The 13,092-nt window shown below is 61.8% G+C and overlaps 1 protein-coding gene across 1 annotated transcript; it reads right to left on the bottom strand.

Annotated features, from left to right (window-relative positions):
* Window positions 1-1,852: 1,852 nt before the first annotated feature.
* TBX2 (T-box transcription factor 2) lies at window positions 1,853-11,107 on the bottom strand. Its single transcript, XM_056128183.1, has 7 exons — window positions 10,368-11,107; window positions 9,043-9,310; window positions 8,042-8,188; window positions 6,837-6,913; window positions 6,581-6,744; window positions 5,524-6,158; window positions 1,853-3,187 (listed from the first exon to the last, which is right to left on the bottom strand). Exons 1-7 carry the CDS (start codon window positions 10,760-10,762, stop codon window positions 2,735-2,737), a joined length of 2,139 nt encoding a protein of 712 aa, XP_055984158.1. The 5' UTR covers window positions 10,763-11,107; the 3' UTR covers window positions 1,853-2,734.
* Between the last annotated feature and the right edge of the window lie 1,985 nt (window positions 11,108-13,092).

Raw genomic sequence — 13,092 nt, 5'->3', positions numbered from 1 at the left:
CCACACACAGACACACACCCTCGGGTATCGCCCTCAAAAAGAAAAAGAAAAAAGTGAGTTACCATGGTCTCAGAGCCTCGGAGCTACTAGGTGTTTCATAAGCACACTCCTGGCTTCCTGACATTTCCCCAACACCCTCCCTTCCAAGATCTCACCTAACCCACAGAATTCCACGCTGACATCCACAGTTGCGTCTCAGACTCCAGTTCCAGCGTCCAGGTCGCCCCCAGTCACCGAGACTTAGCGTCCCTTCTCCCCCATCACCCTAACATAAGCCATCCCCGCTTGACATATGCTAAGCTCCCAGGGTGCCAGGCGCAGAGGGGTTAAAGAGGTTGTGGGGCATTGTGGGGCATGGCGGGTACGCGGGGTGCCTGGGCCTGGGTAATTGGCAACCCGGGAACAATACAAGCTGGACGGCCTGGGAGGCCGAGGCTTAATTGGACCAGGGAGTGGTCTGGCCATTGTCTGGTACCAGCCCTGTCCCCAAAGCCTGCTCTCCGTCCGGACCCAGCGGGGTGCCCTCAGGGCGACTGGCAGGCGCAAACGACAAGGAAGGCCCTGGACGGGGAGGAGGTAACGCTGCAAACTGTCTTGGGCCGGAGGACCCTGGAGTATTACCGCGTCCCGTGTGCTGCAGCAACCGCGCAGGAGGCTCCCCGCCCGGCCCTGGGCCTTGGCTGCGATGTTCCCTGGCGCCTGAGCTCGGTGCTGCCCCCTGGTGTCGGCAGGTGCTCCTGGCAGGACGTGGAGGGAGCCCGGCCTGACCGCTTGCCCCCTCTTCCATCTCCAGGGACGTTGGGACCCAAGCTAGGGGGCCACACCAGACACTCCTTTTGGGCTGGGAATGGGTCCTCCCTGTCCGCCCCGTTTCTGGACTTCCTCCCCCCCCCCCTCGTCCCGCCCGCAGGTCTGAGTCCCAGGACCCTCTTCTGCGGCCTGGTACTCGCTCACCGCCCGAGCCGAGGCCAGCCCCCTTCCTCGGGAGAGGCGTGCGTGCGTTCCCGATTCTCTTCCCTGAGATCCACGCAGCGGTCCCGGGCGCCTGGACTCCTCCTATTCCTTCCCCATCTTACCACCCTCGCTGTCCCAGAGCCACCAGAGACCAGCACCTCCCGCCCTGCCCCTCCCCAAAGCCCACGGCGTTTCGTGATTCCCACGGTTTGGAGGGAAGCAAATTGGGAAGTAGGTGGGGGCGGGAGGGGCGCGCTCCGTGGTGGACCCACCCAAGGGTGCGCTGAAGAAGTCTCATTTCTCACCCTACCATAGGGTCGGGGGAGCTGCACGGGGAAAGGGTGGGCATTTCGGAAGAGCCGCCTGGACTGGCCCCTTCTACTGCAGCGACCGCCCCTCACCCCTCCCCAAGATTTCCCGAGATTTAGGGGGCGTTGATGGGGGACCGCTAGACTTTGCTCGAATAGTTTCTCTTGCAGGCTCCAGAGGCAGCGAGGGCGCCCAGTTTCCAGCACTCGCCGTCTTCGAAAGACCCGGCGGCGGAAACCCTTCTCGGAAGGGAGAAGGGGCGCAGGGGGCACCCGTCTTCCCAGCGCCTGTCTACCGGGGGTGGGGGCGCTGATGGGGTTTCCCGCGGGGGCCAGCCCCCGAGCGGCTGCAGCGGCCGAGGGAGGTGCGTGGCCAGCAGAGGGAGCCCGGCCCCGGCCTGGGGTCTGGGGCGCGGGGGGCGCGGGCGTCGCGGCGCCCGCCTGCCTGGCCCGCTGCCCCCCATCGGCGCCGCCGGGCCCCGCGGCTCCGCCCCCAGCCCCCAGCCCCTCCTGGCGCGCAGGCTGCGCCCCCGACCCGCGCGGCCCACAGAGCGCACGGCGCCACGTTCACTTCGCGTGGTAGCGTTTTATTGTTTTCTCGAATTGCCGTCGTCTCGTCTCGCTCCGGAGCGAAAAGTGAAAACCTGAGGTGGAGCCCGCCGAGCGAGCAGAGTCCAGGGTGGTGGGGGTGGTGGGGGTGAGGGGCGCGCGGGGCGCCAAGGCTTCTCCCTCCGGCCGCCGGACCCCCCCACCCCACTCCCCCACCCCGCATCCAGCCCCGAACAATATAGATGCTCATGGAAAATGGAAACACTTTAAATGCTAGGAGTTCATCTCTAAATATCCTGTACACAGCCATGTACACCTTCGAATAAATTAATACCGACTTTGCATATTCTGGGACCCTTAAAGCTTATGTACACAAATTACCATTTATTTTATAAATATCTTTTTCTCCCTGGGGACTCAGGCCAGAGCGCCCCTCCCTCGGCTCCCAGGGCTAGGAGGGGCGCCTGTCTCTTAGGGGAAGAAGTGGAAAGACTAGAAGACAAGGTCCCCTCCCAGCCCAAGTCTGTGCTGACTTTCAGCTTCACTCTCCCCAGCATCCCTCAGCCCAGATGCCCAAGGGGTACCAGCCCGAGCCTGGGGGCTGGGAGTGTTCTGGTGCTCCCTCAGGATTCCCCACCCCAGGCCCTGCACCTTCTGTCTGGGGAAAGTCACCTGCCAGGATGAGGCTCCCCACTCCGCTGGGAGTGGGAGATCCACCTTGCCCAGCACCTCTGGACCTCGTCGAGGGACTCCCAAGTGGCTGTATTCCTGGAGGCCGGGGGCAGCACAAGGTTCTCTCTGGGCTGCTGCAGCCTGCTCTGCGCTTTGTTCCTTTGATTAAATAAATACCCATTCCGTGCCGCACACACATCCTGAGCGGTAGGGCAGGCAGCCGGGTGAGGCAGTGGAGCAGCTGGGCACCCTCACTTGGGCGACTCCCTGCCTGGGGAGAGGGCGCGCTGGCTCTCCAGCCCACTCACCAGTCTCTGGATACTCTGCAGTTCAGTGGCTGCCTCTTTGGCAGAGCCGCCAGGGGACAGGGCCCCTCGGGGTGGGGCCCCCCCTTTCCGGAGAGGCAGCTCAGGCAGAGGGCTGGGCTCCCGACTGTGGCTGCCCGCAGCCTTGGAGCCCTCTGCGGCCAGCCCCGTGGTGAGGAGGCTAGTGCTGGGCGGGATGGTGACCGGAATCTGATAGGGGCTGAAGCGCAGTCGGGGCCGGGCACTGCCCAGGAAGGGGCTCCGGGACAAGGAACCGGCGGCGGCGGCTGCTGCTGCCGCAGCACTAGTCGCTGGCAAAGCGGAGGCGGCTGCAGCCGCTGCTGCCATGTAGGTGTAGGGGTAGGGGAAGAGGCCTCCAAAAGTGGGCATCGGGATTCCCTGGAAGAAGCAGAAGGAGAGGAGGGTTAGACATCATGCTTGAGGCTTTCTCTGGCCGGGGTTAAGGGCGGGGGGAGAGCTGGGTGCAGAGTGGAGGATGGTGGGGGGATTCTTGCCCTACCAATTGAGGGTGAAGACCAGAGCACACAGAAGTGTAAATAACCCTGAGGGATGGGAGCAATAGGCTGATAGCCAAGCCGAGTTTGAAGGGGCACTCCTTTGAGTTATGATGTAAAGAGCAGCTCTAGGTCAGGTCAAGCACTGTGCGGGGATTCTGGGCTGCTAGCGTGGGCAAAGGCCTGCAGGGAGGAGAGGAGACCGGGGAGGCATCCTGCCAGGTGGTGATCAGGTGGCTCTGGCTGGTGTGGGAGGTTCTGCTCACTCAGAGGAGTCGGTCCTCCCTCCCCACCCCCACCCCCATCCATCTGCAGGCGCCCAAAGGGCTGAGGAAGCACCGGCCACAGGAGGGGGAGGAGCTTGATAAATTCTGCTTGCCCACCTGCCCCAGGGGCTCCAGCCTGGACTAGAACAGCACAGATGCCCAGGCCAGCTCATAAACTGATAGTCTACAGAGAGGATTCGGATTAGCACCTAAATGGCAGCCAAGGAAGAAATGCTGGTGGAGGACCCAGGAGTCAAAGAACCCTGGACAAACACCACCTAAGCCCAGGAGCCCATGGGATGAGGTGACCTTTGAGATAATGGCTCACTCCCCGGAAGATGTGGATATGGGGAGGAGGTCAAGGGGCTGGCGGGGCTGGCAGGGCTGGGCTTCCAGGGAGCCGAGGGCTGGCTCAGGCGAGGAGCAGGAAAGAAGTCACTTACTCAGGAATGAGAAAATATCCTCATGAGAAGGTCAAGCCCTATGGAATATTTCAGACCTGGCATCTCAGACGTAGCGGAAGGAAGGAGCTGGCGCGACTTGATGGTCAGGAACTCGCTACTACCCCAGGTGGAGAATGAACCAGAGCAACTGAGGCTTCCTGGGACACTCAGTGGGCACCCTCTCTCTGGCCTACCCCAGCGGATGAGGCTTTCCCTCGGACAGTGCTTCTCAGCTGGGAACCTTGTGCCTATCTGTGGGTTCCCACAATATTCGGGGGGGGGGCACAGATGAAAACGCAAAACTGGGGGAGAGGCACAGCATGAGATTTAGGGGGACAACTGGTAGGACAGGAGGGCCACAGGAAGGAAACAAGGTATGAGAGAGGTCAGGTCTGTTGGGAAAAGTGGAGAAATCTTCTCTGGAAGCCCTGTTCCCCAGGACCTCTCCTCTCCCTGGCCTCCCTGGGTCATCAGCTGAATGCAGGGAGGCGGAAGCCGGCACTCACATCCACAGATAACTAAGGAGACCGAGGAAACCTTCAGGTCCTGAACTCCATTTTCTGGAGACCCCCGGACTGCTCAGACAGACGACCACCCCCAAGCTGTGTGGTATAAAGGCCCCCAAACAGCAGGCACTGGGCTCTTTAAAACTCATTTCAGAACCCCCCTCCCCACTTAAGAAATATTTGCTTCTGAACCACAGCGGACTTCTCAGGCCTGAACTCCTATTTTCCTTCCCTTGAGATAAGATCTCAAGGGTTCAATTTGCCAGAAACCTCAGAGGGAAGAAAATGAATGAAGAGATTCCAAATCTTTCCACAGGGAATATTCCACCCAACGCAACCAAAGAGGCTGCACTGCCCATTGGATCCCCTTATTTTGATACTGGCTAAGGTTTCATAAACTCTCCCTTGAGAGCTCAGTGTTTCAACCTGGGCCTGGGGAAGGAGCCTCTCTCCCAGGAGCTGCACCTGGGGTCTGGGGGGTGAAGTGGGGTGAGAGGAGGCTTTGAGACCCGAAGTGGGGGAAGGATCTCTTCTTCAGGCCAGAGGGTCAGAGGTTTCTGCAGGTGGGTCTTTTTGGTAGTCAACTGTCCAGAAAACATTGCAAAGTGTTTCACTCCCTTTTTCCAGCCTTCTCAGCCTTTCCAAGACTGACAGTGAACTAAGGGTCTTTGTTTCCCAAGAAATGTGTCCTGGGGCCCTGGAAGCAATCTGACGGAGCTGGGAAGGGTCTAATGGGTGCCTTTCTCTGAGCTGGGGCCAAGGTACAGAGAGGGTCAGGGACCTTAGGTTTTCTTGTCCATGGTAACACAGGTGTCAGACGCAGCACCTGGATCAAACGCGGGGCCTGAATCCTAGTATTCTCTAAGCTAGTGTCCATCCTGAGTGCCTAAGTCTGTCCAGACCGGAGTGCAGCAGCACCCACGCCACCCCAGTCCCTGTCTTTCTCAGCTCCCCCATCTCTCCCGGCCCACCCATTGTTCCGTGGCTGCCAGACCACCAGCTTACCTGAGATGCCAGCATGTGCTGGGAGAGGTGGAATGGGAAGGGCGCGGCGGTGCTGGCCGCGCTGGCTGCGGGACCCAGCCCGCCTGCTTCCAGGCCAGTGGCGGTCCCTGGTCCGCCACCTCCGCCACTGCCCCCGCCTGCCACCGAAGCCAGCAAGTGACCCATGCCCATGGCCGAGAAGGCTCCAGGGCCCATGGCAAACTGTCCCGGGTGCAGGAAGAGCGGCTGGCCGGCCCCCAGTGGCCCGAAGAACTGCTGCCCGTGCAGGTGGCCGGAAAAAGCCAGGCCAGGCAGGTGGCCGGCGCCCAGCGTGGACGCGGTGTCCGTTTGCACCACCAGCGGCGCCAGGCCGGGTTCCTTGCCCTCGCCCGCCTCCTTGCGCCCCTCGTCCTTCCGCCGGGCTTCGGCGCGCTCCTTCTCCAGGCTCCGCAGGCCAAACGGGCAATCCCCGCTGTTCTCGGCCGCCTCCTTGCCCCTGTCCGGGCTGCGCCGCTCGCGGGCGCGTTCAGGGTCAGGCACCCGGGCCGGGCTGCTGCCGTCCAGGCCCGGACTGCGGCCTAGAGCCGGCCCCGCACGCTCCTCGCCCAGCCGCTCGGGCTCTGCGTCGCTGTCGGCCGCGTTCGGTTTCTCTTCGGCTGCGGGGAGAGAGGGAACGCGCGGGGTTACAGGGGCGCGGGAAATATAGGGGGCCGAGCCCGGGGTCTGGGCGGGTGTGAGAGACTTGGATCGGGCCGGCTTGCAGGGCAGCCACATCTAAGGACTTGCTAGATGCCGCTCGTACGAGGACACCAAACGCGAGCCCTCTAGTTTCCCAGGAGGTGGGGCGGAGAAACTGCGCTCGCCCAGGAGGAAACGCTCTGGCTGTAGAGTTGTTCCTCGCGCCGAAGCCCCAGCCCTGAGTCCGAGCTGCCCTCGCCGAGATCCTACTTCAAAGCGTCATTCCCGACGCCCTACTTCCCTCCCTCGAGTCTCCAGCGCACGTCGCACGCCAAGCAGAGGGACCAGCCCGCAGCTCCCCTTGCTGCCCCAGTTAGCCGCCCCCCCGCCGCACACTCACCGCGGGCCCGGTGCGCGCGCAGGGGACTAGGCGCTGTTCCCGGGGAGAGCGGCGGGTCCCGGGCTGGGGCAGGGTCGCAAGAGGAGGCGTCCGACTCGGCGCCATCGCGCTCGGCCTTGCAGTGTTCCTCGTACAAGCGCAGAGACGGCAGCGTCAGCTGCTTCCTGCGGGTGGGCGCGGGGCGCAGGTCAGACACGCACCCGCGTGTGCACCCGCACCCACACTCTGGCCGTTTCGGCGCGCGCGCACCCCTTACCTTTTCTCCCGCCGGCCGTTCCCGGTGTCCCTGAAACCCTTGGCAAACGGATTATTGTCGATCTTCAGCTGCGTGATCTGCAGGGGGGGATCATGGGGCGGAGCTAGGTCAGGACGCGACTCTTCAGCCAGATCTGGGGCACCCCGAGGTCAAAGACCGGGAGAAAAGACCCGGGAAGTGCGGGGACAGGACCCCCGTGGGAAGTCGGTGTGAGGCCTCTCGGGGACATGACCAGACCTGCCTAAAAACTGGATTCGAAGACCAACCCCTTACGACTCTGCACACTCAGGCCCCACGCTGTGAGAACCGAGTGGAACCGTCCCCCAGCACACACAAGATCCCATTCGGCCACACCGGCTGAACAAAGCTGGTACCGGAACCACCGCGCTCAGAGGGCAGGGCACACGCAGGCCCGTAGGTACAGGCAAAGGCATAATCACCAGCGCACCCGCAAGTTCTCACAATTCCGAAACACACCCCCACCCACAAAGAACGAATTCACACCAGTCCAAAGCATCCTAAGGGAGTGCTCGCCAGCGCAGCAGGTCACCGACAGAAAGAACACCAGCCAAGTTCAGGCACTCTCATTCACCCCAGACTGGGGCACAGGGGCACCTGGTGGGGGATGGTGCTTGGTCTCTGATGAGACAGGGTTAGAGAGCGCCAGGTCAAGGCCTTATACTTGAAGGGAAAATCCTTAAGCACCCCCCAGGGGTGGAGGCGGACCCAGTGGGGGAGTGTGTGTGGGGTCCATGTCACCTGTCTCCGCCTCAGACTCCCCCAGGGAGAGTGAAAACCAGCCCAGCTTTCCGAAAGTTGGGAGAGCCTGGGCAGATCGCCCTGGGCGCCCTCTCGTCATTTAAATTCCCTTCACTGAGCCAAGAAATAAACGAATAAAATGTAAAAATGTCAGCGCGGCCCAGAGTCTCTGTTAATTGCTAAGTAAACATCCCCACCCCAACGCAGCCCAGCTGTTCTGCAGCCTGGAGCCTCCGGGAGCATGTGTGCACCCCGGTTCAGAGGGCGTCTGGGGGGTTTCAGTAGGTGCTGGGCTGAACTGAGGCCAGCCTGAGAGATTGTTGTGAGCACCGGCAGGACAGCTGAGGGGGGGGGGGGGTGGTGTGTGCAAGCTGAGGGATTGAAGGGAGAGTGGGCGCCTGCGTGGGTGGGGTGTAGTGGTGGGCGTCTCCCCTTGTTCTGCACACCTTGTCGTTCTGGTAGGCAGTGACGGCAATGAAGTCGGTCTCTGGGAAAACGTAGGTGCGGAAGGTGCTGTAGGGCAGCTTCAGGATGTCGTTGGCTCGCACGATGTGGAAGCGGGGCTGGTATTTGTGCATGGAGTTCAGGATGGTCTGTGGGGAGGGTGGGGGTCAGCCAGCAGCTTTTAGCCCTCAGGCTTGGACCTGAGAGCGCTTTCCCCTTCTTCAGACCCAGCTTTCATCTCTGGGCTTCTTTTAGTCTCATCGTCTCCATCCCATCTTCCCTCTTTTCTCCTCTCCTTTCCTTTTTCTTTTCTCATTTGCCTATTGGTTCTCAATTTTTGCTTCCTTTCTCCCTCACAGTTTCTCTCTTTTCCTTCTTCCTTCCCCTCTTTCTTCATTTAAAACGGATTACATACAGAAAAAGAAAAACCCAAAGACACCACCTCCCCAGCGCCACAACTTCACTCAGCTGTTTTTCCTTGACTCATTATTAAACTCTTAGAAACATCATCATGGAACTTTCTGGGGCTCTCAAAAATGGGAAGTCCCTTCTGCTCCATGAACTCCTTCCTTTCCCCCACTCATTGGGTGCCAGCAGAAAGGAAGAGAACCCCCAAACTCCGTTTTTTTTTTTTTGGCTGAGCATCTGGGTGTGGGAAGAGGGAGAGCAGAGCTGATAGGACTGAGACTGTTTAAAAGTTTAAATCTACCATTTGGTAAAGGGATGGGGGCAAGCTGAGGTCCTGGCTGGTATTCCAAGCTCAGCACCTGAACACTGGTCAAGAACAGGAAGGATGACCAAGTTCCAGGAGCACCTGCCTCTTGCTGAATTCAAGAGGGGGTAGAGGTGGGGGAAGCAGAAGGCCTGGAGCTGACCCACTGCAGGGTTCCCAGGCATGCAGAATAGGGCCAGGCAGTGACCTCCCTCCAGGAGCACTCCCATGCAGCAGCAGTGCGGCTGCATAGTCCCCCAGACCCCATCCCTAGGCCCAACCCAAACTCACGAAGCCGTGCTTGTCAGAGATGTTGTTGGTCAGCTTCAGTTTGTGGAAGGCAACGGGCTTGGCCATCCACTGCTCCCCTGTGGCTGGACTGTCTGGATGGATGTACATGCGTTTGGGCATCTCAGGGTCGGCCTTGCCAGCCACCATCCAGCGAGAGTTGTGGAACTTATACCGGCAGTCATCAGCAGCCACAATGTCCATCAGTAGGATGTACTTGGCCTTCTTGTCCAGGCCGCTGACTCGCACCTTGAAAGGTGGAAACATCCTCCTGCGAGGCAGGGAGAGGGGAAAGGCCATTGGACCAGGTGCTCCTTTATGTTTGAGGACCCCTCATCCCCATCCCCCACCCCCAGGGAGTTCCCGATCTGTATTTCGCTAGTGTCCAGTTCGTCTGCCCCCTTATCATTGCCCCCTGTATCACCTGTGGTTTACTCCTTTTATGTCCCACGCCTGTCTGTCAGACCCTTATTCCTCTTATTAGCCAGTTTGCAGCAGGCTCTCCACTCATCTAGGGGCCCAAAAGCAAATGCCCAGGAAATCCAGGCCCTTTAAAAATACACCCTTCTCTACCCATGTGGGACTTCTGTCCATATATATATATAAAGAGTTTCTGTCCATATATATATATAGAGAGAGCTTGGTTGTCTGGGGAACATGGTCCCAACAGGGACCATGACCCTGAAGTTCGGGGGAAGAGGGTGACCAAGGCCTGGATTTTCAGTTGAGTCGACTAGTTGGTGGGAAAGGGGCTGTGGTTTTCTTTCACTGTTGGGGGCCAGTGCTTGCGAGTAGGGCCAAAGCTCTGAAAGACTGGGCCAGGGGCAAGTTGGTGGCTGGACCGGCTGGGAACTCGTTGCCCGAAAGCACCGCTTGCGGGAATGAGCAGGGGGCCTTGCCAAGGCCTAGAGGAGTGTGAGTCCAAGTGAGGAGACCCTGCATGTCCCGGAGCTCCAAAACGGGCCAGGGGCAAGAAAGCGAGGCCTCGGGTTGGGGGGTTGCAGCCTCCACCGAGACCCACCAAGGGCCGAGCCACGGGGCCTTCTCCGCGTGGAACTCAGAAAACTCGGGGCCATTCTCTAGGAGCGCGTTTTCCGTTGGACTTGGAATCTTCTCTAGGCGCATGTTTTCATTTTACTTCATTCGGGAGATTTGGGTGATTTTGTTTTTAAAAAGTCGCTCCGATCCCAAGTGAGAAAAGTCAGGTGGGTCGCCTATGGGAGCTGAGCGTGGAGCCGGGGCTGGAGCGGGGCGCCTCGAACAGCAGCGGGCTCCGCGCCGGTCGGGACTGTCGGTCACCCCGCCCGCCCGCCCGCCGGCCGCCCTACCTCCCGGACTTGGTGATGACCATCTCGGTGCCCAGCTTGTGGAACTGGTCCCAGAGCTCCTTGGCCTCCAGCGTCACCTTGGGGTCGTCCTCCACTTCGTCCTCGGGCTCCAGGCTCTTGAGCGAGCGCAGATGCGCGGCGGGCGGGTGCGGGCCGAGTGCCGAGACGTGCAGCCCCGCCTCGGCCGCCGCGGCTGCTGCCGCCGCCGCCGCGGCCGCCCCCGCCAGGCCCGGGTCGGGCAGCGGCTTGGCCAGCGCGCCGGGCGGCAGCGCGAGTGCCGGGAAGAAGGAGGGCTGCGCCGCCGCCAGGAAGGCGGACATGGGGAAGTCGGCCGGCCGTGGCGCGTGGAATGGGTGGTAAGCCATGGCGCTGGCCGCCAGCGCCGGCTCTCTCATCGGGACATCCGGCCCAGGCGCCCGGGAGCCGGGGCCGGGGGCGCGCGGCTCGGACCCCCGGCCCGGGCGGCGGCGCGCGCGGAGGAAGGGCGAGCCGGGTGGCGAGCGCGGCGGCGGCGGCTCCTCCTGGCTCCCGGTCCGGCGCGCGGCTAGGGGCGCGGGGTTCTGGGCGCGGGGGTGGCGGGGGCTCTGCGCGGCGCTGGGCTGGGCTGGCCCGCTCCGGCGCCGGGGACCACGCGCGACTGGTTAGATCTTGTCGTGATCTCTGGAAAACTGTGACTATCTCACATGTCCTGCCCTGCTCGGATCCCCTGCGCTAACGAGCCAGGCCCCCCTTGATTGCTGATTTTACGCTTTTTGGACCAATTGTGGGTCTCCGGGGGCGGGGTTTTGACAGCTCAGGCCAAGCTCCGACCGGGAGGGGGGCCGGGGAGAAGGTGTCGGAAGCCTCAGCAGTAAGAAAACATGTCAACAGAATAAAATATTAACCAATGACGGGCTAGCGGGCCCCGAGACCCCTCCCCCTGCCCCGGCCCCCACCCCGCCGCCCGCGCCCGCGGCTGCCGGCGCCGGGACGGGGAAAGCGCTGCTGGCGGACCCGACCCGCTGAAAGGGCCTGAGGCGGGGGGCGCCCGGGTCCCAGGGCCCTGGGGAAAGACCCCCAGCCGCAAGCCGGCCCCCAAGTGCAAAGCATTGACACGGCCCCGAGAGGAGAGGGGGCGCCCTCCTCCCGCGCCCGACTGCCGGGCCGCTCTGGCCCGCTCCCCAGCTTGGCTTCCGACCCCGCTCGCGGCTGCGGCGCCGCCCCAGGCCCCTGCACTCGGAGGGAGGCTGCGGGTGCTAGAAAGCGGGGCGCGGGCGGCCGAGGTCTCAGAGCGGAACCCAGGTGGCGGGAGCCGGTGAGTGGAGCTGTGGCCGAGCCCGGACGGCGTGGGCGGGAGCGGGTTGCGGCCTTAAACTCATCGGGGAACCGTGGGGAACCCCGAGTGTGCGCCTCCCCTTACAGGAAGGCTCGGGAGAAACCTGGAGTTCCGAGCAAGTCCTGGACCCAGCCCAGCATCAGTCTGCGTCCCCGACCGAGCCGCGAGCGCTCCGATGGGCCGGAGAGTGGGTCCCCGGGACTGGGGAGGTGAGCGCGCCTTCCGCCCAGCTTCTGGCGCGGCGGCGCCGGCAGATCCTGGTCCGCAGATTCTTGAGCCGCGACCTAACGAATTTTCGCCGCATCCGGTACGGGAGGCACAAGCCTCCCTCATCCTAAACCGAGGCATCCTCTCTCTGTCACTTTGCCTGAGCTTGTTCCTAGCCCTGGGAAACGCCTGTCACCCGTATTCAGTGGTGCCGAGAAGTCAGGGGTGTGTGTGTGGGAGGGGGTGGGGGAGAGTGTCGGAGTGCCTGCGCACGCCTGTGATGAAAACCCGCACACCCCCACTACGTTTTCCAGCAGCCCTCCTGTTTTTTCCTTTCGAGGGGAGTGTGTTTCGCGCCCAGGGTGGCGGTGCCCCATGTGCGCCGTGGGTACCGGACTCAGGCGTGCGCCTAGAGAGGGAAGCGCCACACACCTGCCTTGAACTGGGCTCGCTGTCGAGTCGCCGGTTAATTCCTGGTGGCCGAGGTCGGAAGGACAAGACCCCTTACTCACCCGCACGCACAAGACACGGGTGGCGCTCCTGCTTGCAGAACCAATACAAAGTGCGGGTGAGTTTGTGCCACCCGGGCCCTGGCCCCCGAACTGGGGCGCTCAACCCACAGGCAATAGTGGCCTAGGTCACCCTGCCCATTTTCCGCGCACACCCAGTCTCAGTTTCAGGGCATGGTGTCGCGGGGCTCCCTACCCTGGGACTTGGTGTTAAGCGGATCGTTTTGGGGAAATAGGGGTTCAGGATCCGCTGGGGAGATTTGACTTCCACGACCTTTTTTTTTTTCCCTCTATTTTCCACGTCTGGCTCCCGGAGTTTTCACTACCCACCCCACCCCATCCAGCGCAAAGATGGGTGCCGCCCACCCACCCCGCAGGGCTTTTCTTCTCCATCTCGCTCTTGGAGGACTAGCGTCTCTCTTCGTGCTTCCCCTCTACCCAGAACGAATCTTCGATTCCGCCCTGCGCAGTCTATGCAGCCCGAGCAGGATCCGTTACAGCTTTGCACAGGCGAAGCCCTGCCGGCTTCACCTTAGGCGAGATGTGGCCCCTGGAGGAGGGACGTGTGTGGGCAGGTTTGCCCAGCCGGTGAGGTTACTAGATAATAGTCAGGGCAGGTTTCCTTTCCTGGGAATCCGGGTGCAGGTCTGGGAATCCGTGAATACGTTTGCAAAGTCGTGTTTGCACACGCAGT

The sequence above is a fragment of the Sorex fumeus genome, unplaced genomic scaffold (genome assembly GCF_029834395.1).
Source record: "Sorex fumeus unplaced genomic scaffold, SorFum_2.1 ptg000063l, whole genome shotgun sequence".
Lineage (NCBI taxonomy): Eukaryota > Metazoa > Chordata > Mammalia > Eulipotyphla > Soricidae > Sorex > Sorex fumeus.
The sequence above is the reverse complement of the archived record's forward strand: the minus strand, read 5'-3'. Positions and strand labels throughout refer to the sequence as shown.

Excerpts from the sequence above, each read along its gene's own strand:
- TBX2 (XM_056128183.1), bottom strand. The coding sequence starts at position 10,762 with ATGAGAGAGCCGGCGCTGGCGGCCAGCGCCATGGCTTACCACCCATTC. Across the intron at positions 9,311-10,367 it reads GTCATCACCAAGTCCGGGAG|GAGGATGTTTCCACCTTTCA; the intron begins GTAGGGCGGCCG and ends CCTGCCTCGCAG. Across the intron at positions 6,159-6,580 it reads GCGCGCGCACCGGGCCCGCG|CCGAAGAGAAACCGAACGCG; the intron begins GTGAGTGTGCGG and ends CTCTCCCCGCAG.